The sequence below is a fragment of the Gallus gallus genome, chromosome 27 (assembly GCF_016699485.2).
Source record: "Gallus gallus isolate bGalGal1 chromosome 27, bGalGal1.mat.broiler.GRCg7b, whole genome shotgun sequence".
NCBI classification, from domain to species: domain Eukaryota; kingdom Metazoa; phylum Chordata; class Aves; order Galliformes; family Phasianidae; genus Gallus; species Gallus gallus.
The window spans coordinates 4,835,615-4,855,835 of record NC_052558.1 but is presented as its reverse complement, the minus strand read 5'-3'; the positions used below and the strand labels follow the sequence as shown (position 1 = coordinate 4,855,835).

At 57.4% G+C, this 20,221-nt stretch overlaps 2 protein-coding genes across 4 annotated transcripts; both read left to right on the top strand.

The window, feature by feature from the left end:
• The first annotated feature begins 237 nt into the window (after nt 1-237).
• On the top strand, nt 238-8,963 carry KCNH4 (potassium voltage-gated channel subfamily H member 4). 2 transcript variants are annotated; one of them, XM_040653360.2, is made up of 16 exons: nt 238-436; nt 2,882-3,115; nt 3,212-3,343; nt 3,620-3,747; nt 4,430-4,673; nt 4,794-4,951; nt 5,138-5,345; nt 5,469-5,663; nt 5,800-5,999; nt 6,292-6,541; nt 6,626-6,840; nt 7,621-7,668; nt 7,741-8,030; nt 8,116-8,222; nt 8,304-8,380; nt 8,452-8,961. In XM_040653360.2, the coding sequence occupies exons 1-16, from the start codon at nt 361-363 to the stop codon at nt 8,842-8,844; spliced, it is 2,955 nt and encodes a 984-aa protein (XP_040509294.1). In that variant the 5' UTR covers nt 238-360; the 3' UTR covers nt 8,845-8,961. The 2 variants fall into 2 exon arrangements, with proteins under 2 accessions (XP_040509294.1, XP_040509293.1); XM_040653359.2 differs by having other exon boundaries at nt 4,794-5,345; nt 8,452-8,963.
• Nucleotides 8,964-9,651: 688 nt separating this feature from the next.
• Nucleotides 9,652-19,982, top strand: RAB5C (RAB5C, member RAS oncogene family). 2 transcript variants are annotated; one of them, XM_015299568.4, is made up of 6 exons: nt 9,652-9,719; nt 15,719-15,962; nt 17,015-17,166; nt 17,477-17,599; nt 18,340-18,433; nt 18,824-19,982. In XM_015299568.4, exons 2-6 carry the CDS (start codon nt 15,797-15,799, stop codon nt 18,937-18,939), a joined length of 651 nt encoding a protein of 216 aa, XP_015155054.1. In that variant the 5' UTR covers nt 9,652-9,719; nt 15,719-15,796; the 3' UTR covers nt 18,940-19,982.
• Nucleotides 19,983-20,221: the final 239 nt, after the last annotated feature.

Sequence of the window (20,221 nt, the reverse complement as noted above, 5' to 3'; positions counted from 1 at the left end):
AGGGGCCCGGAGGCACGGCTATGCCTCGGGGCTGTGGTCCCACTGCCGGCTCCGGCCCGAGAACGGATCCCGCCCCTCCCGGGGGGCCGTTGCCTCCCGGAGCAGCGGCTACCGAGCGGGTCCCGGCGCGGCGCCTCCCGGAGCGGAGCCGCGCGCAGCCGAGCAGCTGCCGGTGCCCGCCGGTGCCGAGACCCCTCCCGGTGCCCGGGGCGGGGCTGGGGGCGGAGCCGAAGCCCAGGGTGGGCCGGGTCGGGCCGAGCCGAGCCGGGATTACCCGCGCCGTTAGGGCAGCACCTGCGGAGGGGTCTCGAAGCGGCGGAGCCCGGTCCCGCAGCCTGGGGCGGGCGGCCCGGAGGGACGATGCCGGTGATGAAGGGTCTGCTGGCACCGCAGAACACCTTCCTGGACACCATCGCCACCCGCTTCGATGGCACACGTAGGGCTGCGTCCCGGGACCGCGGCGGGGGATGGGCAGAGGGAGGCGGTGCCCCTCGGGACGGCATCGGAGCCCCCCGGGCTGGGAGGGTCGCGGATCCCCACGCTGTCCGTCCCTCCGCCGGGCTCACTCTCCCCCGCCACGCGCAGCCCCCGAGCCGGCCGGGAGCGTCCCATTCCCCGCTGTCGGTGCCCCGGGAGGGTCCCGGCACCACTCAGCACCAGAGACAGAACCCGGCCGGGGCTGACGGGGGTCTCTGCGCCCCTCCTGCACTGATTGCCCCCGGAGGGCGCGGGAGAGGGCAGCGCCCTGCTCTGCCCCAGCCCCAAATTCCCGGTGCCCGGTGTGACGGCAGCAGCCAGATCTGGAGCCCCCCGGGGATGCGAGCAGGGAGCTAGGTGCTACCCTGGGAACCGCCGGTACTGTGGGATGCCATGGGATAGCCACGCAGCACAGCGCCTGCCTGTTGTACCCGTGGCACATGGCGTTGTGGCCACCAATGTGGTTTGGAGCTCCAGAGCCCCGTTGTTGCACGGTGCTGGCTGTTGGTCCCCACTTCCTGGAGTGCAGGTGCTGGGCTGGGCTCTGCCTGACCCGAGAGCATCTCATTTTCTTGCAGCAAGCACTGAGTGATCTTAAAGGTTCCTTCCAGCCCAAGCCATTGTATGGAGCTGCGTCCCTGGGAGATGTGGGCACTGGCAGCAGAGTGCTATGGCAGAGTGTGGAGCGGAGCCCAACACTGCCCATTATGGAGACAATTCCCACAGCTGGAGGTGCTGGAGCACCCCTGGGAGCTGGGCTCCACCCTGTCTCCATGCCCCTGTGCTGGGGCCAGAACAGGTTGAAGCCCTGGCACGTTGGAGAGGGGATTATGTGGGGGTGCAACATGTCAGCTTCCGGCAGCGCTGGCACCACGCAGCCACCCTGGGATGGGCTGTGACCAACTCCAGCCCCATGCCTCCCCAGAATCTTCCAGGCCTCCCAGGATTCCTATCTCTTGCTGCGCTGGGACTGCTCTGATGATGCTGAGAGCCTGGAGCATGCCCACACTGAGAGTTTGCCCCACAGAGCAAGGGCAACCAACAACATCCTGCCTTTGATGGCTTGAACCCGCCCTATGGGTGCTTTTAAACAGTGTCTGGCTTTGTAGGTTTGATGTGTCTCTTATCGGCTTTGTCTGCCATGGAGAGGGGCTTTAGCTGCAGTGATATGTGGCACGACTTAACCCTGCCTCTCCCACACAGCTGCTGCCTAATAGGCCCTGCACTGCTTGTCCAGGAGAGCCACCACCACAGCGGGGCTGCAGTCCCCTTTGTGGCTGTGCCGCTCCCCAGTGAGAGCCCTTTTTTCCCTTTCTAATAACACACCCTGGACACCACAGTAATCCCGGCTCCCCAGAGCAAAAATCTGGCCTTAGTCACAGCTATTTTTGTTTCTCCAACCTAATCCGGGGTTGAGCTGTGCCGTGGTGGCCCCACTGCACCTCCCATTGCACCAGGGCTGTGTGTGGCTCCCTGCTGCCCTTGCCCAGGCTGCTCTGTCCTGGCATGGCTTTGCACTGTAATCTGCTGTGGGTCTCCCTCCCCTGTGCTGTGAAATGGGGAAGATGATGTTTTTCTGGGTGCTGGCTGTGTGGAATACAGGGATGCTGGGCTGCAACCCTGAGGCTTGAGACTGCATCTGGATGGTGGCCCCCATTCTGCCCTCAGTGAGTGCAAATGCAGACCCTGCTGGCCGTGCATCCCACTTCCTTGCCCTTGTGCACACCCTTCCCTGGGCTAAAGCACAAAGCCATCTGGCTGGCTGGCACAAAGCCTACGGCCAGCGCTGTGCAGCCCTGCTGGCAGAGCCCGGCCCAGGGCTGTCCTGCAGTGCAGGGGTGATGCTGGGATGCTGCGAGCTCCTCAGTGCTGTGGCAGCCAAGGACGCTGCATTTCTACACACCTCCATCCTTCCCTGGCTTGGTGTGGGCTCAGGGCTCGGTGGCATCGCTCCCACCCCTCTGATGGGTCGGGGGGCCACAGGGACTGGCACTGCCTGTCCACACTGACTGACCCCTGCTAAGCTCCACACCCAGCAGGGAGGTGGGAGCAGCAGATGGTGAGGGGGAGGCGCAGATCGCCTCGCATGGGATTGTGTCTCATTGCAAGGAGAGCCAGGGGCCGCAGTGAGCCCCTTCCCCTCCCAGTGCGGGGGGCTGGGCTGGGGGTCTCTGGGTGTGGGGTGGCAGAGCAAGGGGGGGCCTGGCGTTGGGGTCTCCCCATGCAGGGCACAGTTCGCAGCATGGGACATGTTTCCCCTTGGCTCTTTCCCCTTGGCTTGCAGCCACGTGCTGTGCATCCCCTGGTGCAGACAGTGATGTGTGGCCACTGCTCTGCTGGGGAGGAGAGGGGGTGCCCCCTAGAACAGCCCCGAGCCCTCAGGGGCAGCTGTGTCTCCTTTCAGACAGCAATTTCATCCTGGCCAACGCTCAGGTCCGCCGTGGCTTCCCCATTGTCTACTGCTCTGACGGCTTCTGCGACCTGACCGGCTTTGCCCGCACCGAGGTGATGCAGAAGAACTGCAGCTGCCGCTTCCTGAGTGGGGCTGAGACCAGCGAGCCCGTCCTGCAGCGCATTGAGAAGGTGCTGGAGGGCAAGCAGGAGCAGCAGGCAGAGGTCTGCTTCTACAAGAAGGGTGGTGAGTGGCACGGAGTGCGGGGCCCGTAGGCAGCTCTGGACAGAACTCAGTCCTCGGAGGGGCTGTCCTGCCTACCCTTTCCTCTCCTCCCCACAGGAGCTGCATTCTGGTGCCTGCTGGACATTATGCCCATCAAGAACGAGAAGGGGGAGGTGGTGCTCTTCCTCGTCTCCTTCAAGGACATCACAGAGAGCCGGGGCAAGAGCCATCCAAGTGACAAAAAGGAGGGTGAGCCGTGGTGGTGGGGTGGGGATGGGATCCGAGAATCACAGCCGTGTGTGTGGTGGACATGTGGTGGGGGGGTCCCAGCTCCAGTTGCTCCTGCCTGGCATTGTGTCCCATCTCAGTGCGTTTGGAGGGACCCCAGGACCTCTCTGAGCTTCAAGTGGCTCCCAGGGGAGGGGGATGGGAGAAATGGGGCTCATTGTCACAGCTTTGGGGGTGAGGGCCCCCCCCGGTGCCACAGGGCAGCGCTCCCGCTAAACCAGCACGTCATCTCTGCAGAGAAGCAGAGGAGCAAGAAACCCGGCAGCTCACACCTGCGGGCGGCACGGCGGCAGGGCCGGACGGTGCTGCACCGGCTCAGCAGCCAGTTTGCACGGCAGGACCGCAGTGAGATGAAAATCAATCGGGTAAGGAGCCGGGTGCACACAGAGCCTGGCATTGCCAGGGCGCTCTCCCCATGCCGTGCTCCTCGCTGTCCCCCAAGGCACAGAAATGCCCTCGATCCCAGGCATCTGCACCATGGTCTGGTGCAAATGTTGCTGGTAGGCAGCAGAGCAGAGGATGCTGTGGGGAAAGGAGAGCTTTTGGCAGCTCTTGCATGTTGACTCTTTTCTGTGTGAGCTGTGGGGAAGCCCAGGTGCCCCAGGGAGTGCCGTTACCAGGCACTGGGTGCGTGAGCAGTCGTTTGCAGCAGCAGCACGCTGTGCCAGCCTGCTGCAGGGATGTGGGTGCAGCCAGCAGTGCTGAGTCTGGGAGGAAAGGGGCAGAGAGGCAGCAATGCCAGCAATGCCACTGCAGAGGGTGGTGGTGGGCTCTGCCCACTGCATGTGAATTTGCATGTGGGGCTGTTGAAGGCAGCAGCTGGCACTGACAATGGATTGCTGTTAATAGCATTAGTGCAACATCAATTTATGGCAGTAATCGGTTACTCTGTGTCCAGCTTTGGGTGATCTCAGTGCAGTCTGTGCGCTACGTGCCACACCAGACAGCTGTGTCCATCACCATGTCATTGGGTCCAGGGGCATCCTAGGAAAGGGGGCCTGCAGAGTAGGACCATTCCTGTGCCACCGCTGCCCTCTGCTCCTTCAGAATGTGTTTGAGAACAAGCCCTCCATCCCCGAGTACAAGGTGGCCTCGGTGCAGAAAGCCCACTTCATCCTGCTGCACTACAGCATCTTCAAGGCCCTCTGGGACTGGCTGATCCTGGTGGCCACTTTTTATGTGGCTGTCACTGTCCCCTACAACGTCTGCTTCACCAGCACGGAGGACAGCCTCTCGGCCGCACGCAGCACCATCGTCAGTGACATCGCGGTGGAGATGCTCTTCATCCTGGGTAGGTCTGTGCCCGCAGATGAGCCCCCAGCTGGGGCACGAGGATGTCCTTGGCTGGGACCCAGCCCAGCCCCCCAGCTGCAGTGGGGCACTCAGGGCCGCTGTGCTCCCCCTGGGGCAGACATCATCCTGAATTTCCGGACGACGTATGTGAGCCACTCAGGCCAGGTGGTGTATGAGCCCCACTCCATCTGCATCCATTACGTGGCCACCTGGTTCTTCGTGGACCTGATTGCCGCGCTGCCCTTCGACCTGCTCTACATCTTCAACGTGACTGTGGTGAGAGCGGGGAGAGGGGCTCTATGGCTGCACAGTGGGGAGCGCCTCCCAACCCATTCTATAGCCCACGACCCTCCTGCAGTCATGGAGAGCGGTGGAGGGTCTCTGCCCCAGGGAGTGGGGGGGGGAGTCCTTCCCAGCCCTTCCTGCAGCTCTGCCAGGTTCACCCTCCTGCCTGCCCCTCAGACCTCGCTGGTGCATTTGCTGAAGACGGTGCGCCTGCTGCGGCTGCTGCGGCTGCTGCAGAAGTTGGACCGCTACTCGCAGTACAGTGCCATGGTGCTGACGCTGCTCATGTCTGTGTTCGCACTGCTGGCCCACTGGATGGCGTGCATCTGGTACGTCATCGGCCGCAAGGAGATGGAGAGCAACGACCCGCTGACCTGGGACATCGGTGAGTGTGGGCACAGCACTTCTGGCCGCCTCCTGCCTGCAGAGCGCAGCCAGGGCAGGGCTGCGGCTGTGCTGAGTGGTGACTGCCCCTTGGCGAGCGCTGACCCTGGGCTGTGCTTGGCAGGCTGGCTGCACGAGCTGGGCAAGAGGCTGGAGGCTCCCTACATCAACAACTCAGTGGGGGGGCCCTCCATCCGCAGCGCCTACATCGCCTCCCTCTACTTCACCCTCAGCAGCCTGACCAGCGTGGGCTTCGGCAACGTCTGCGCCAACACTGATGCCGAGAAGATCTTCTCCATCTGCACCATGCTCATTGGGGGTGAGGCGGGTACCCGGGCAGGGAGGAGATGGGGTTGCAACTACACAGCTGCATCCTTCAGCCCCACAGTGCCACCGAGCACAGCCCCTCCTGACCCTGGCCCCCCTGTGGGCTGACACTGCCCCCTGGTACCCAGCGCTGATGCACGCCGTTGTCTTTGGCAACGTCACGGCCATCATCCAGCGCATGTACTCGCGCCGCTCGCTCTATCACACCCGCATGAAGGACCTCAAGGACTTCATCCGCGTGCACCGCCTGCCCCAGCAGCTCAAGCAGAGGATGCTGGAGTACTTCCAGACCACCTGGTCGGTGAACAACGGCATAGATGCTAACGAGGTAGGAGGGTTCATAGGGCTGGACCTGCTGCTCTCCTGCACCCAGGGCCAGTGACAGGAGTGCAGGCGTGTGCGTGTGCACACGTCCATGTTCTGCTGCTGGAGAGATCAGAGCTGTGTGCAGGAGCAGGGCAGGTTCCTGGCTGTGTGGGGCATGAGAGCACACACATGGAGCAGTGGCAGCCTGTCCTGAGCTGTCCTGAGTTTGCCATGCAGAGAGGCCCTGGCAATGTTCTCAGCCCTACAGGGCACAGGGATGCAACATTCTCCCATCCTGGCTCCTCTCTCTCCAGCTGCTGCGTGACTTCCCCGACGAGCTCCGTGCCGACGTGGCCATGCACCTGAACAAGGACATCCTGCAGCTGCCCATCTTTGAGACCGCCAGCCGAGGCTGCTTGCGCTCCCTCTCGCTGCACATCAAGACGTCGTTCTGTGCGCCGGGCGAGTACCTGCTGCGGCAGGGCGATGCACTGCAGGCCAACTACTTCGTCTGCTCCGGCTCCCTCGAGGTGCTGAGGGACAGCGTGGTGTTGGCCATCCTGGGTGAGGGCCGTCCCCACAGCATGTTGCTGCCTGCCCGGCACGGGGCTGGCACCGCCATAGCCCATGCTCTGTCCCCTCCCACAGGCAAAGGGGATCTGATCGGTGCCGACCTGGCCAGCAGGGACCCGGTGATCAAAACCAACGCGGACGTGAAGGCGCTGACCTACTGCGACCTGCAGTACATTGGGCTGCGGGGGCTGCGTGAGGTGCTGCAGCTCTACCCCGAGTATGCCAGCAAGTTCGCAGCGGACATCCACCAGGACCTCACCTTCAACCTGCGGGAGGGCAGCGAGATGGAGGTGGGTGCGTGTCCTCCCCCGCAGGCCCTTTCCCATCCTCGTGTCCCCAGAGCTGGGAGCAGGGCTGGGGCTCTGTGTGGCCGGGATGGGGAGTTCGTCTGCTCCGTTCTCGCGCTCCCGAGGCTCTGTGGCTCTGCCACCCCGTGCAGGTATGTCCCGGCGGCTGTTCTCAGCTCTGTGCAACCCGGGCACTTTCAAAGCCAAAGCAAGAGCGTTTGCAGCGGAGGAGGCTGAGGGGGATGCGGGGCTTGGAAGTGGGGTGGGAGGAGGTGGTGGGGGGGAGCAGACGGGACACGGCACCCCCGCGGGAAGCGGCCGAGTTGAGTCATGCTGCCGGGGGGTCCTCTGCCCACCGCCTCCCTCCTTCCTGGCTCCGGAGCAGTGGAGGCTGCGCCGCGTGTACCCCGACATCCACCGCCCCCAGGGCAGGGCGGAAGGTCGCTCCCTGCACCAAAGAGCTTTGTCCCTCACTGGGGAGAGGTATGAACGAACCGAGGCGGATGCAAGCAAAGCGCGTTGTGTCCTGCAGGAGCCCCGTGCTGCCCGTGGGAAGGTGATGTTCTGACAGTGGGGTCTCGGCCGTGGCTCTGGCTGAGTTCTGGGGCCCAGCACAGCACTGAGAGCAGCACAGGACAGGCGTGGGCTGCGAACCCCGGAGCCCGGCACGGAGCTGCGGGAGTGCAGTTTGGGGCCGCGCTTTGGGCTGCCCGGGGGCACCGAGGGCTGTGGCCCGATGTGGGCACAGCTTTGCCCGCTGACGTCTCCAAATCTCTCTCGCAGGGGCTCGGCCGCTTCGCCCGCTCCCCGCGCCTCTCGCAGGCATCGCAGGTTCGTGCTGTGGGATGCAGGGAGCCGCGGGGGTGCGGGGAGCAGCCCTGACCACTCTGCCCGCACCCACAGCCCCGCTCGGACAGCGGCCCCGGCCCGGAGCAGTCCCTCCCCTGCATCGCGGAGGACGAGGAAGAGGCGGATGAGGTCTTCCAGCGATCGCCCCCCGCCGTCGCCCCCCGCGAACCGCTGCTGCCTCCACGTAGCAGCCCCGCGCGGCTCCCCGGCGCTCCTCGCGGAGACGAGCGCGGCATCCCCACGGCGCGGCCCCGGGGGGAGGCGGGGGGCGGCGGGGGACGGAGGGCGGCTCGGCTCCTCGGCCCCTCCCTGCACGCCCCTGGGCCCCCCGAACTCAGCCCCAGGTAAGACCGAAGGCTTCACATGTCCGGGAGGGGGCGGGGGTGGACACGGTGAGGACGAGGTTGGGTCCTCACTGCCCCCCCGCAGAGCGGTGGACGGGATCGAAGACGACGGGGGGATCCGGGAGGTGCGAACCTTCTGCTTCGGCGCGGCCCCTCGGCTGCAGGGAGCGCCCAGGGGCTCCCCGCCACCAGGTATGGCCGCGCCAAATTGGGGGGGGGGGGGGGGGTTGGGGAGCGAGGGGATCCCAGCGACGTGTGGTATCTTCCCGGCAGCGACTGCGGAGCGCGGCCCGGCGCTGGCGGCGGAGGTGGAGGCGGCGGAGCGCAGCATCGTGCGGCTGAGCCGGGAGGTGCGGGGCCGCCCGGGAGTGCGGGGCCCACCCGCCCCGTCGGGGCTCACCGCTTTCCGTCCCCGTTGCAGATCGCCCACCTCAACCGCGAGGTTTCGCAGCTCGGCCGGGAGCTGCAGCGCGTGCTGGAGCTGCTTCAGGGCCGCCCGCCGCCCCCCGCGTGCCCTCGTCGTCCGCCCGGAGCTTCCTCGCCGCCCCCCCGGCCCCCGCCGGCCCCCACCGCCTCCTGGGGCTCCCCCCCCGCCTGCAGCCGAGGTCCCGCCCGCAGCCGCTCCGTTCCCACCGCCTCCGGCGCCCCGGGGCTGGGCACAGAGGCCCCGCAGCCCGCGCCGCGCCCGTCCCGCCCCGTCCCGCAGTCCCCGACCCCACCGCCCGCGGTGCCGCCCCGTTCCGCCCACTCCTTCCCGGGCTGCTCGGCCCGCGCCCGCCCGCAGCCCCGCTCCGGTTCCGCCAGCGCGCGCTGAGCCGCGGGGGGACGGAGGCACCGGGACCCCTCGACCCCGGAGACGCCTCCAGCACGCGGTGCCGGCCCGGGTTCGCGTCGCTCCCGGCCGCTCTGCACGGATTTTGATACCGGTTTTGATATTCTCTTCGCCCACGGGGCTTTTTGTAAATCCACCCCTCGGGGCCGCACACCCCTCGTGCCCGGTGTTGGGCGCCGGCCGCCACCCGGGGCGATGCGGGGCCGCTGCGAGTGGGGCTGGGGGGGGATGGTGGCACCCCCGGGCCGGTGCCGTGCGGGACCGGTGCTGCCCCCCGGGCGCTGTCCGCTGTTCTGTGCCCCGGGGTCGGCACTGCTCCTCTCCCCTCTGTGCCCCTCCGGACCGCACAGACGGAACGGGAAATAAAAGTTCTATTTTTACATCTCCGGGGCTGCGCTGCTGGGCGGGGGGGGGGGGGGGGGGCGGTTTTAGGATTGCGGATGGGATGGGGCCGAGCCGCTCGGTGCGGGGGGCGCGTGCGGGGCGGGGCAGCGGGGTTTGCGCACCGGGGTCTCCAAGCCGTTCCCTCCCGCCCCAGACCTCGTCCGAGGATCGTGTCCCAAAGCACCCCCCGGCCCCAGGGCTCTCTGCTGGGGGATTCCGGGACTACAATTCCCATGGCGCTCTGCGAGGGACACGCAGTGACGTAGCGGAGCGCGGATCACGTGATGCAACGCGCTCCGCAGGAGGCGGAAACACGGTGAGGCGGGGCAAAGATGACTGGCAGTTGCAGCTGCCCGTGACCTGCAGGGCAGGAGCGGAAGTGCTGGACGGGTTCGGAAGCGGAACGGGTAAAGGCGGAAGTGAGGGCTGGGGCCTGCGAGACGCACCCGCGGCGGGGAGCGGCCCTGCGGGCGGTGAGTGAGGGGCTGTGGTTTGCCCTGCCCGAGGTTCGCGGGGCTCCAGGCCCGCTGCTCGGCCCGGCCTGGGGGCTGGCTGAGGTGGCCCGTATCGTATAGGCCCGGCTCCCGGAGAGTCCGCCCGGCTGGGGCAGGAGCTGCGCGGTGGGGACGGGGCGCGGTCTCGCGGGCGCCGTTCGGCCGTGCGCTCAATGGGGGCCGGGGGTGGTCGGTCGCTTCCCGTGGGGATCCGGCCCTGCCGGCTGCTGGGAGCGGAGCGCTGCCCGCGGGCGGCACCTTTGTGGATAGGACAGGAGGGACGCGGCTGCAGTGTGCTTTTAATAAATGCTTCCTCCCCTGCCTGGCCGTTCTCGTGTTGCTGTCCCACAGCAGTGGCCGCTTGGAGTTTGAGTGGGATTTGGAGGAGGTGTTCTGCTTGTAAGGATTGTGGTCTGTCCTTTTGTTGTGGTCAGTCCGTGCTGAGGTGGGCATAGGAGCTCCAGAAGGTTGGAAGCCAGCCGGGTCCTAGGCAGAGCGTGGCCTAAATGGAGACTTTGAATGTGAGAGAGCTCCGATTTCTGAGAGCTGTGTGGTTAATGGCAGCACCTCACTGTGAGCTAGCCTGCCTGGGAGTTACGGCCCTTCACTTGTTGCTGTGTGTGTGTGGCTGTTGGAGGTCTGACCTTGATGGTTTCCAAATGCGTAAGGAAATCGGAGGGAAGAGTACACTGAGATGCTATTTTAAGTCTTATGTGCAACAAGTTGCATCTACTATTCTTAGTTTTTTGCCTGGTGGCTTTCCAAATGCTCAAGCTGCCCTGCTTATAGCATGATACCTCATGCAGTGTAACGTTGAACTGGAGTCCTGACTGTCTCTAAAGGCAGGGCCCTGAAGCTTGACTGAGACCATAAAGAAAGATAATTCTGATTCACGTTGGCTTGACATGCTGTACTGTTTGAGTGAACTTCCTTGGAATGTCCCACTGATGCTCACTCGTGCCTTGACTCCTAGGGTTTTTTGCTCAGTGAGCTAATAAGGTGAAAGCTGTGACTGAAAAGGGTGAGGAGTTCAGAGCGGTGTTTGTAGACTGCTGTAGGTCAGTGTTAGCCTTAATGCCCTCTTGGAGTGAGGACAGCAGGTAAAGTTAGAGTCTGTACAGACCTGTAAGGTTAAGAAAAGCTATGCTTGGTTTCAGTAACTGTGTCTCAACAGGATGCCCTAACAGTCAAGTTCTTCTATAGCAAGTCTACCTCTATAGTCAGTTTTTCCCACTGAGATACTGTAGGCTAATTCAAACTATGTTCATTTTAAGATAAGGGACCTGCACTGCCTGGCACTGGGGCTGTTTAAGTAAGGCTTTAATACCCCATCAGGTGAGGGAGCAAGATAAAATGGAAGTCCTGAGGAAGGGTTTTAGTTAGAGAGCAGTACGGGGGCAGCTAGCTCAATAGGTCGGTGTGGATGTAGTAAAGTCAAACACTTACCTGCTTTTACTATGGACAGAGTTGGGTTTGGGTCACTTTGCTATAACAGTGAAGCCAGTAGTGGATTGGGCGCTGTCTGAAACAAAGCTGAGTAACAGCCTGGCACTGTGTGCTTGGCCAAACCTCGAGGTGTGGAGGAGTGGTGATGAGAAGTGAAATTGTCGTCATCGCAGCAAAGCTCTGCATGTAAAGTAGGGGTCAGCTTTGGCATTGCTTTGGGCCCTGGACATCATCAGCTCAGTCCTGCCATGAAGTGCTGCATGGCCACCCACTAGATGGTCACACATCTCCTTAGGAAGGGTGGGGGGAAGAGTGCCAAGTCCTTCCAGACACAGGAAATGAAGTGGGAATGCTTCTAATGAAGTGGGTGTAGCCTGAAGTATTTTGGTCAGCATGCTTAGAAGAGGGCAGAATGTAGGAATGGCAGAGTCAGCGCTTTTATTCCCCTGGGATATGAAGTTTGAAGTCCTCTTATGCAAGTTCTGTGAAATTGTCAGTAAGTATGAGAATGTTCCATCTGCTAGCCAGAAACAGCAAGTCTTCCTGGAAGTGACATTATGGGGAATAATAGTGCTCTGTCTAAATTCTGATGTGCATGCTAACTTCCCCTGAAGCACGGGAATGAACTGTTGGAGTAGTCCTACATAAGCAGATAAGAAAGCACCAGTTTTCATGTTTGCTTTGATATGGTAGCACTCCAAAAAAGGAGTCACTGGAGGCAGGAGATCTTTGTGCAGTCTGGGAAAGATATTATGAAGGTCACTGACTTTCTTGTGGTGAAGATGGCTGTTTTCTGCTCTGCTATCTGGTGCTGTCTATAGGCGTTGTGTTGCTGCACTTCTGGGCAAAATGAAGTTGAGTCTTTTGAGAGCACGCTGCACAGTGCAGCATAAGGAAGGGGAGATATGGGAACCCTGCCTGCAGGATCACGAACTTAGTTCAATTTTGAGTTGGTCCACACAGTAATCTTGAGTGTCATTAACCTGGCAGTGCATCAGCTTCTGGACATAGGATGAAGTTCTTGCAGTGCCAAGAATAACTGAATGCAGGCAAGACCTCCAAGAGGGGATTAACGTGGGAGCGGGGGGCTTTTGGTACCTGGGATGTGGGACTTTGTTCCATACAGCTAGTGAGAAGCTTACATAAAATGAAAGTGATGCAAAATTCATCTACAGAAGTTGTGTGCTGCGATTGATGTCTCGCTAACGCTTGCTCGGAAGCTGCCGCCTCTCATCCTGCTGCTTTTAAAGCAGTCCTTACAAATGTGCTGTTTCCATGGCTTGACAGAAGCTGTACTGGAAGCTTACATATTTGGGTCTCCATCATGCTGATCTGGAGCGAGCTCACTTGCTGTGGTGTCAGCAGGTGGGGACACGGTGGCCCTGGTCACCTATAGGTTCAAATGCTTTCCCAAAGCACGAGGAAGGGCAGGAGCACAGTACCTCAGCCTGCCCTAATTGCATGTTTCTCTCTTCAGCCCATGGTGATCTAATAGCACACTAGCTGCAGTTTTGAAAGCAATTAGTCATGCTATTCTGCAGAATTAAAACCCCCGCTGGATTAGGCATGGAGCTGCTTTGTAGTGCTGGTGTGGCCAACACGGTAATAACTCTTGTTGCTGATGCTCATTCAGCTGTCTGAGCATTAAAACCTGTGCCTCCAAAGGCAGTATCCGAGTGTAATACCTTTGCATCTCATTATATGCTTTCAGGAACTTTTGGTAAAGGATAATTGCTGAACATCTTTGGAGGAGGATGAGAGAGCATGGGGGAAGGACTGAGAGATATGAGCACCCCAGGGCTCTGTATCTGTGCCTGAGAAGCAACTGCATAACAGTGCTGCTTGGGAGGGGAGGGAGTAAGAGTTAATCTTTGCTGTTGCTCTAACTCAGTGGAACAGCTTCAGTACCCAGCTGGGAATATTAAAGGTGTCTGAGGTGGCTTTCTTAAATGAATGGATTTGAAATCACAACTTGAGTTTGCTCGTGCTTTGCCCCTGCAGGATGTTCTGTGTTCCATTCAATGAAGTGCGTGTGGCTTAGGACTGCCTGAAGCTTGCAAAAGTTGGAGTGAGATCCTAGAGATGTTGCTTGGATCCCACAGACCAGTGTTTGTGGAGGGAATGGTGTGCTGTGTGCTGCAAGCTGAAATATTAGAATGGATCCAACTTGGTGGGGCTGGTACTGCTTCTGTGCAGTGCTGCTTCTAAGGCAGCAGTGTTTTTGAAGATGGCTCTTAGCATAAATGGCACTGATGTGTTGAAAAGGTCAGGCACAGCGTGCTGTGTGGGTCGGGGTGGTGAGCCCATGCGTGGGGCTGGGTGCTGCCCGGCTGGGTGCTGTGGCTGTGGGTGGGAGCAAGGCAGCGCAGGCTCCCTGCTGGCATGGCTGGCTGCCATTCGGTGGTAGGTGAAGCAAAACCACTCAGTACCTTCAGGGCTGCCTTTGCCAAGGAATTCATATAATGCTGTCAGCTATTTAACAAGATAAATATTTCACTGGGGCTTTTGTCTTGAGTATTTTGATTGTAAGCCAACAAATCTGCAATGATATTATTTGTAACACAGCAGAGAGCAGAAGCAGTCCTCTGGTAACTTGATTCTTCTGTGACCTGGACATAGACCTGTTTGCTCAATTCTGTCTGAATTCATGGTAAAATCACAGAAAATGAACCGAAGTCTCTGAAATATAGGTCACACAAAGACTTGAGGATGTCAACAGGCTCATTTCCTTGCTCTGGGAATCACCCCTATCGTGTTTCAGGAGGTCATAACTCAATTGAGGCATGATTCACGTGGCTTCTAACGTGCAGAATGTTAGCCTGAAATGGTGACAGAGCTTACCAGTCTGCTGATAGACCGCCCTGGTAGATGAATACAAGGTTAAGCAAGCAAAAGCTGCTGCTTTGCAATCTTGAATTAGAGGAGGAACCGCCACAGGCAGAAACTTGCTCAGGTTGGTATGGATGTGGGGCTTCCACTGTCCCCCTCAAACCTTGGTGATAACCAAGCAGCTCCTGGCCAGAACTGCAAAGTGCTGCTTCCTCACCGTCCAGCAAAACCAGCTGCTGCTGTGTGCTTCCTCTGAAGCTTTCTCATCCTGCCAGAGCAGCATTTGTCCTTCCTGGGGCAGGGAGGTTCTGGTTACTGCAGTCAACGGCTGCTTCACAACTTGGGCTTCTCGTGCATCTCACTGCACATGGGTTGCTCCTCAAGGCTTCTTTCCCACCTGCCTACTTCGGTGCATGGTACTGCTGTACTGCTGCAGCAGTAGGTTTTTGACTGACTCAACTGCTGATCAAAGTAATTGCATGCTGAATATCTCCACAGATCACCCCCTTCTCTGGAGCTTTTGCTCTGAAGGTTCACAGGACGCCATCCCAGGGCTTCTGTTCATATGACTGCTGTTTGCTGGGTAAATGCTGGGTTCACTCTGAGCAAAAAGGTGTTTCCTTGGGACTCAGGATGTGCTGTGGGGACAACTGCCCGTTGGGGTCTTTGCTGTTTGTCAAGAAACTTGGGCTGTGAGAGTTGAAGGGAAAGTGGTGATGCAGAGCAGATGCAATCAGTTGTAGCATTTGTCATTGACAGGAAGTGGGAGTCATGTTGAACACAGGAAATCTGCTGAAATCTGTGAAACTCTGCGCTTGGAACGTTGTCTGCTTGCAGCTGAGAGCAGGAATACAGTTCATTGTGGTTAATGGCTTGGGAGGCACTGAGCCTTCACTCGAGGTTATCTGTGGATGTAGAACAGCTTGTCTCGCTCTTTGTGCAGTGCTTCTGCACAACACTGGAGATTTGGTGCTGCTGTTGTGTGTAGGTGCTGCCCCTGCTTTCAGATAAGTCAGTCTAGACTTCTGCTCAGTGATAATTACCTGCAGTGCTTGTGGGGCAGCTGCTTTTGGGCCGGCTGCTCTCAGCTCCTCTGTGCTGCTGCAGGAGGTCTGAGGTGGCCTTGAGGACTGCTCAAAGATGCAGTGTTTAATAGCTTTGTATGAGGGCCCTTACAGTTCTGAACATAACAACTTGATCTTGTGATCTGGAGGAGTGAGTCAGTGCTGCTGTCCATAATGGCTTACATAGGGCACACGAACACCTCTTTCACTGGCAGTCTGAAGCCGCTACGTGGTGAACTCGGGAGAGGAGGAAGGAGTTAAAGGTCAATTTCAGTTACCTCTATGAACTGAGCAATGTTTTAACGGACAAAGCTCTAATAACCTGACTGGCATGCTGGCTGTTTTCTGCCTGCCTTGCCCTAGCAAGGTGTGTAGAATGGCACACAGATGAAGTGCTGGAGGGCCTGATGGGGAGGGAGCTCATCTTACCATATCCCTGCTCTGAGGAGGCTCAGACAACTGTGGGAGCACTGACTGATAGAAACTGCCTGCTGTGCTGCGGTGCAGGCAGCCAATAACCTTCCACAGTGGGAAGGAGCAGCAGCTGCCCACGCTGATGGAGGCTGTGGGTCAAAACCACCTCTGGAACTGGTAGGGCTGCTCCAGGAGTATGTCACTAACTCTGACCTCCTCTTCCAGTTGCAACCTGCCTCCAGGTGGATCCAGTGCAACATCTGCAGCATCCTTAACTCTTGGCACTCCTGCACTTAGGCCACAATGGCAGGTCGAGGTGGAGCTGCTCGACCGAACGGACCAGCTGCTGGAAACAAAATCTGTCAGTTCAAACTCGTCCTCTTGGGAGAGTCGGCGGTGGGGAAATCCAGCCTTGTTCTGCGCTTCGTGAAGGGGCAGTTCCATGAGTACCAGGAGAGCACGATTGGAGGTGAGTGCCAACTCCAGATGCTGATGGTTAAAAGATGCTGTCCTTGCTAATGCAGCTCGGGGGTATCAGGAGCATTAATGGCTATTTCAGTCTGGTCTGGGCTTTTTGCTATAAATAGTCAAGCAGCTAATGCTTTAACTCTTGGTCTGCAATTTGTTAGTGTGAAGATCAGTGCACCAGAGAACAGTGCTATGGCAACCACGAGTGCTCTGCCTCTGAGGCATCTTCCAGTATTTGTATTCCTACTTCTAATTAGAACTGAGGCATTCAGCCTAGTTTTTAGCCCTTAATTATGTTTTCTGACCAGGACCTGGGATATCAGGTTTGTTTATAGCCTGATAAAGTAAACTTCTTTCACAGCTCCTTCAGGCCTAGCAGTTCTTTAGCTTAAAATAGTCAGTGTGGTGTCACCAATCAAAGGTCAGTCAGCACACAGCTTTCTGGGCAGTAATGTGAGGAGATGTGCTCTGAGAGGCTTTGTCTGTCCCTGTAGGTGACCCATACGGGGAGCAGGACAGCTTATGGGCAGGCAGAGCTTAATGCTTTGCCACAGGGGACTGTGGAGTGATCTGCTGTTCTACTTCAGTCCATGTACAAGCATGGTTGTGTTAGAACTGAAATGAAAGTATGGCATTATGCTCACTGGAACAAGAAGATAACTGGTTTCTAAACCAAGGAGAGCAGTGTGACTGGGCTGACTGCAGTGCTTTGGCACCAAGGCACTCTCTGAAGCTAATCCTGGGGATGCTGCAGCTGTACTGTGTGATCTGGTGGAGGCCCCTGGGAAAGGGAGTAGCACTGAAATGGCAGGCTGCTTTCTGTGTGCTTGGAGCCACCTTTCTGTTGGCAGCTTGCTGCTTATGGCTCTCTGGTTCCCACATATAAGTAGCTTGTAATACAGCAGAGCTGTGACTTCCACAGCAGGTGGCAGTGTGCTGGCCTCTATGGGGCTTCTGCCAGCTCTTGTGCAAAAGCAGAACTGCTCTGAGCTGCTGGCTCTTGCTGTAGGAGCTCTCCAGCTGGAGATAACACAAACACCCCTTCTCTTTCAGCTGCCTTCCTAACGCAGACAGTCTGTCTGGATGACACAACGGTGAAGTTTGAAATATGGGATACGGCGGGACAGGAGCGGTATCACAGCCTGGCACCCATGTATTACCGAGGTGCCCAGGCAGCCATTGTTGTCTACGACATCACTAACACAGTGAGTACTGCACCAGGGCCCAAAGTGTCTGCTGGGAGGGAGGTGTCTGCACTTGTATCTGATGCTTCTCAGTTCCCTGGGAGAGTTTTGGGTTTAGGGCTCCTGCAGATGCCTGCCTGCAGGTACTGAGTTTCTTAAACTCATGGCCACTTCCTCATTTCTGACCAAGGCTGTCTAAGCTGATAAAGAATCCTGCTACAAAGTGCTGTAGAGGCAGAACGCTTCTTACAGGAAAGACTTGTTCTAATCATATCTTCATTGTGCATTAATAAGAGGCTGCCTTTCCTGACTGCCTCCTGTTTACTTCCAGGACACATTTGTACGAGCCAAGAACTGGGTGAAAGAGTTGCAGAGGCAGGCTAGCCCCAATATTGTAATTGCACTAGCAGGAAACAAGGCAGACCTTGCTACCAAGAGAGCTGTGGACTTCCAGGTAAGTGGGAATCTGGTTCAGCTGCTACTTGAGCAGTCAGGAAAGCAGCTCTTTGGTCAGCTCTAGGAGATATCTATGTCAAGAATACTTCTGGAAGAAAGCGTGGAAGTTGAGACTGATGCTACTGAGGACCCCAGGGTGCCTCTTGAAGCCTGCCTCCCCCCTGTAGGTTTGTCACAATACTTGTAGCTCTTGTTGGTAACAGTTATGAGTTAAATTATGAAGGCCTCCAGAGAACAGGTCTGTATTATCAGTCTCTACTGCTTTCTTCAGCAATGTATGAAAAGGCATCTTTTACATAAGACACCTGAAGCTTGTTTTCTAGTCTTCCCAACTCTTACCTCAAGTTGTTTGAGGCAGATTTCTTAGTAGAAGCTCTTATCTTGAAGACCTCTGCACAGGACTGCTTGCAGCGCATTGCTGGGTGTGTTAAACTCCCGGCCAACCAAAGTACAAGGTGTTAAGTTGCTTGAGACATAGTGTCCACATGTAGCTCACAAACAACCTGTGCTGCCCTATCCTGGCTCTGCTGCTGGCACCTCAGCCATGTGGTTCTGTCAGTGGTGCATATCTCCCAGCTGTCCTGGCCAGGCAGGGCTTGGGCTGGGGTGGAAGTGCCTGGTTTAGGCTGGGCGGAGGCTGTCTTCAGTGTTTAGTATGCCAGCAAGTGGAGTATGTGGAGCCTGCATGGGCCTCCTCCTGGCAGGATGCCTTTATCACTCTACTGTGATTGTTTTTAGGATGCACAAACATATGCAGATGACAACAGCTTGCTGTTCATGGAGACATCAGCAAAGACAGCAATGAATGTGAATGAAATCTTCATGGCAATAGGTAAGTGTGTGTGTGAAACGGCTGTGTGGAGTAGCTCTGAGCACCGGCAGCACAGCCCACTGAAAACCATGGGATCTGTGTCAGCCAGGTTCTGGAGGCTGTTACTGGAGTGTATGTATGATCAGGTTGCTAGACCTGTGTGTGTAGTCACCCAGGTAGTGCAAACCTTGTTCCCTCTCTGCCTTCATCTGGAGTGAGTGAGGGTGGAGCAGAATTGGTGACAGCTAAAAGCAGGCTTAACGTACTTGTGCTGCCAACAGTGTCGAATCCTGAGCTCCTTAACAGGCAGAGGCTTGGGCTGGAGCAGAGCTGAGCTCAGCATGTGGTCTGCAGTGGGGAGGAGATTGGCCTCTATAAGAGCAGCCTGCTGATATGTTGCGTCTTTCCTAGCCAAGAAACTGCCAAAAAACGAACCCCAGAATGCTCCAGGCGGTCCGGGCAGGAATCGGGTGGTCGACCTTCAGGAGAGCAGTCAGCCCAGCAGGAGCCAGTGCTGCAGCAATTGAGCAGCTGATCTCGCCCAACGGAGCCCTCGAAGGACGTGACTGGAATCCATGCTAACAATCGCACTTACCGTAGAGCGGCTGCCGCCAGTGGCTGCTGTGATTTCTCCATCCCTTTCTGATCATAGGCTGGAGGGAGTTCTTCCACCTGCACCTTTCTGTACAAATACTAATTCAATTCTAAGTCTTAAGTCACTTTTTTAATATATGAACTTCTGCTCTTCCCTCTTCCTGGTGGTGGTGGATGCATGACCTGGTGTCTGCCCAGCCAGCTCATCCCTTCCCACGGGTGAGGGCCAGCAGCACCCAGGTCCCACAGTACTGTAGTTCACTATTGGAAACAAAGGGATATTGAGACTAAACAACCTTGTTTAAAGTTACCCACGTGTAAAAGCTAAGGCGAATACCAGTACGATATGCCTAGAACAACCACTAAACTGTAGCATTATAGTGACAAACTCTGGCTCTTTAGCCACTTATTGACCAAATCAATTATGAGTATTTTGGGGTGGGGCAGAGGGAAGAAAAACTGATTTCTTCTGTATTTTGTATTGTATGTTTCTTCATGTAACCAATCAGTATCTTGTCAATATAGTACATACAACTAGCTGCCTATTGTCTTTATTTGTGTTGGACTCTAGCATGCCAACTTCTTTTCTATCTCTGGTTCTGTCGTAATGCACTAATCCTTTTGCAAAAAAAAAAAAAATCTTGTATAGAAAATTGTCTTTTTTTGATGGTTGTGATGCCACTAATGTTAACCCTACTCTGGTGTGAATACACATGGTTTACTGATGTACAGAAGTGGGGCAGGGGAAACCTCGGATACCCTGTCAGTGAAAACTATGTATTGCAAAAGCCTGTAATTCCACACAGTATGAAGGGAGGTATTAAAATGGCTTCTCTTGCCAGACTAACTGATGTTGGCTGCTGCCTAGTGCCTAATGCAGTGTCTTATGCATACTGGTATTTAAGAGGAACTGTCAAGCTAGTCTTCATCACAAACTTCGGTTTTGTGTGATTAAAAGAAAATTTTTATAAACCTACCATGATCAGCAATGTTCATGTTTCTTAACCAGCTCAAGTGGAAGGGGAGTGGACCAGAACATAACAGGCGTGCTGAGGCCAGCTCTGCCAGGGCACATCTGTAGGGAGCACGTGCCCATCCTTCCCTTGGCAGGGAGAAGCGTGTGCTGTTTTTTCCCTCAAGTATGGGTTGTGCTTCTGCAGCAGTTGTCTCGCGAGGGAGGAATTCCTGCATGGAGTTGCAGAGAGCTCTTCTTTG

Excerpts from the sequence above, each read along its gene's own strand:
- RAB5C (XM_015299568.4), top strand. The coding sequence starts at position 15,797 with ATGGCAGGTCGAGGTGGAGCTGCTCGACCGAACGGACCAGCTGCTGGA. Across the intron at positions 15,963-17,014 it reads CCAGGAGAGCACGATTGGAG|CTGCCTTCCTAACGCAGACA; the intron begins GTGAGTGCCAAC and ends CTTCTCTTTCAG. Across the intron at positions 17,167-17,476 it reads TCTACGACATCACTAACACA|GACACATTTGTACGAGCCAA; the intron begins GTGAGTACTGCA and ends GTTTACTTCCAG.
- KCNH4 (XM_040653359.2), top strand. The coding sequence starts at position 361 with ATGCCGGTGATGAAGGGTCTGCTGGCACCGCAGAACACCTTCCTGGAC. Across the intron at positions 3,748-4,429 it reads GTGAGATGAAAATCAATCGG|AATGTGTTTGAGAACAAGCC; the intron begins GTAAGGAGCCGG and ends CTGCTCCTTCAG. Across the intron at positions 6,841-7,620 it reads GGGAGGGCAGCGAGATGGAG|GGGCTCGGCCGCTTCGCCCG; the intron begins GTGGGTGCGTGT and ends TCTCTCTCGCAG.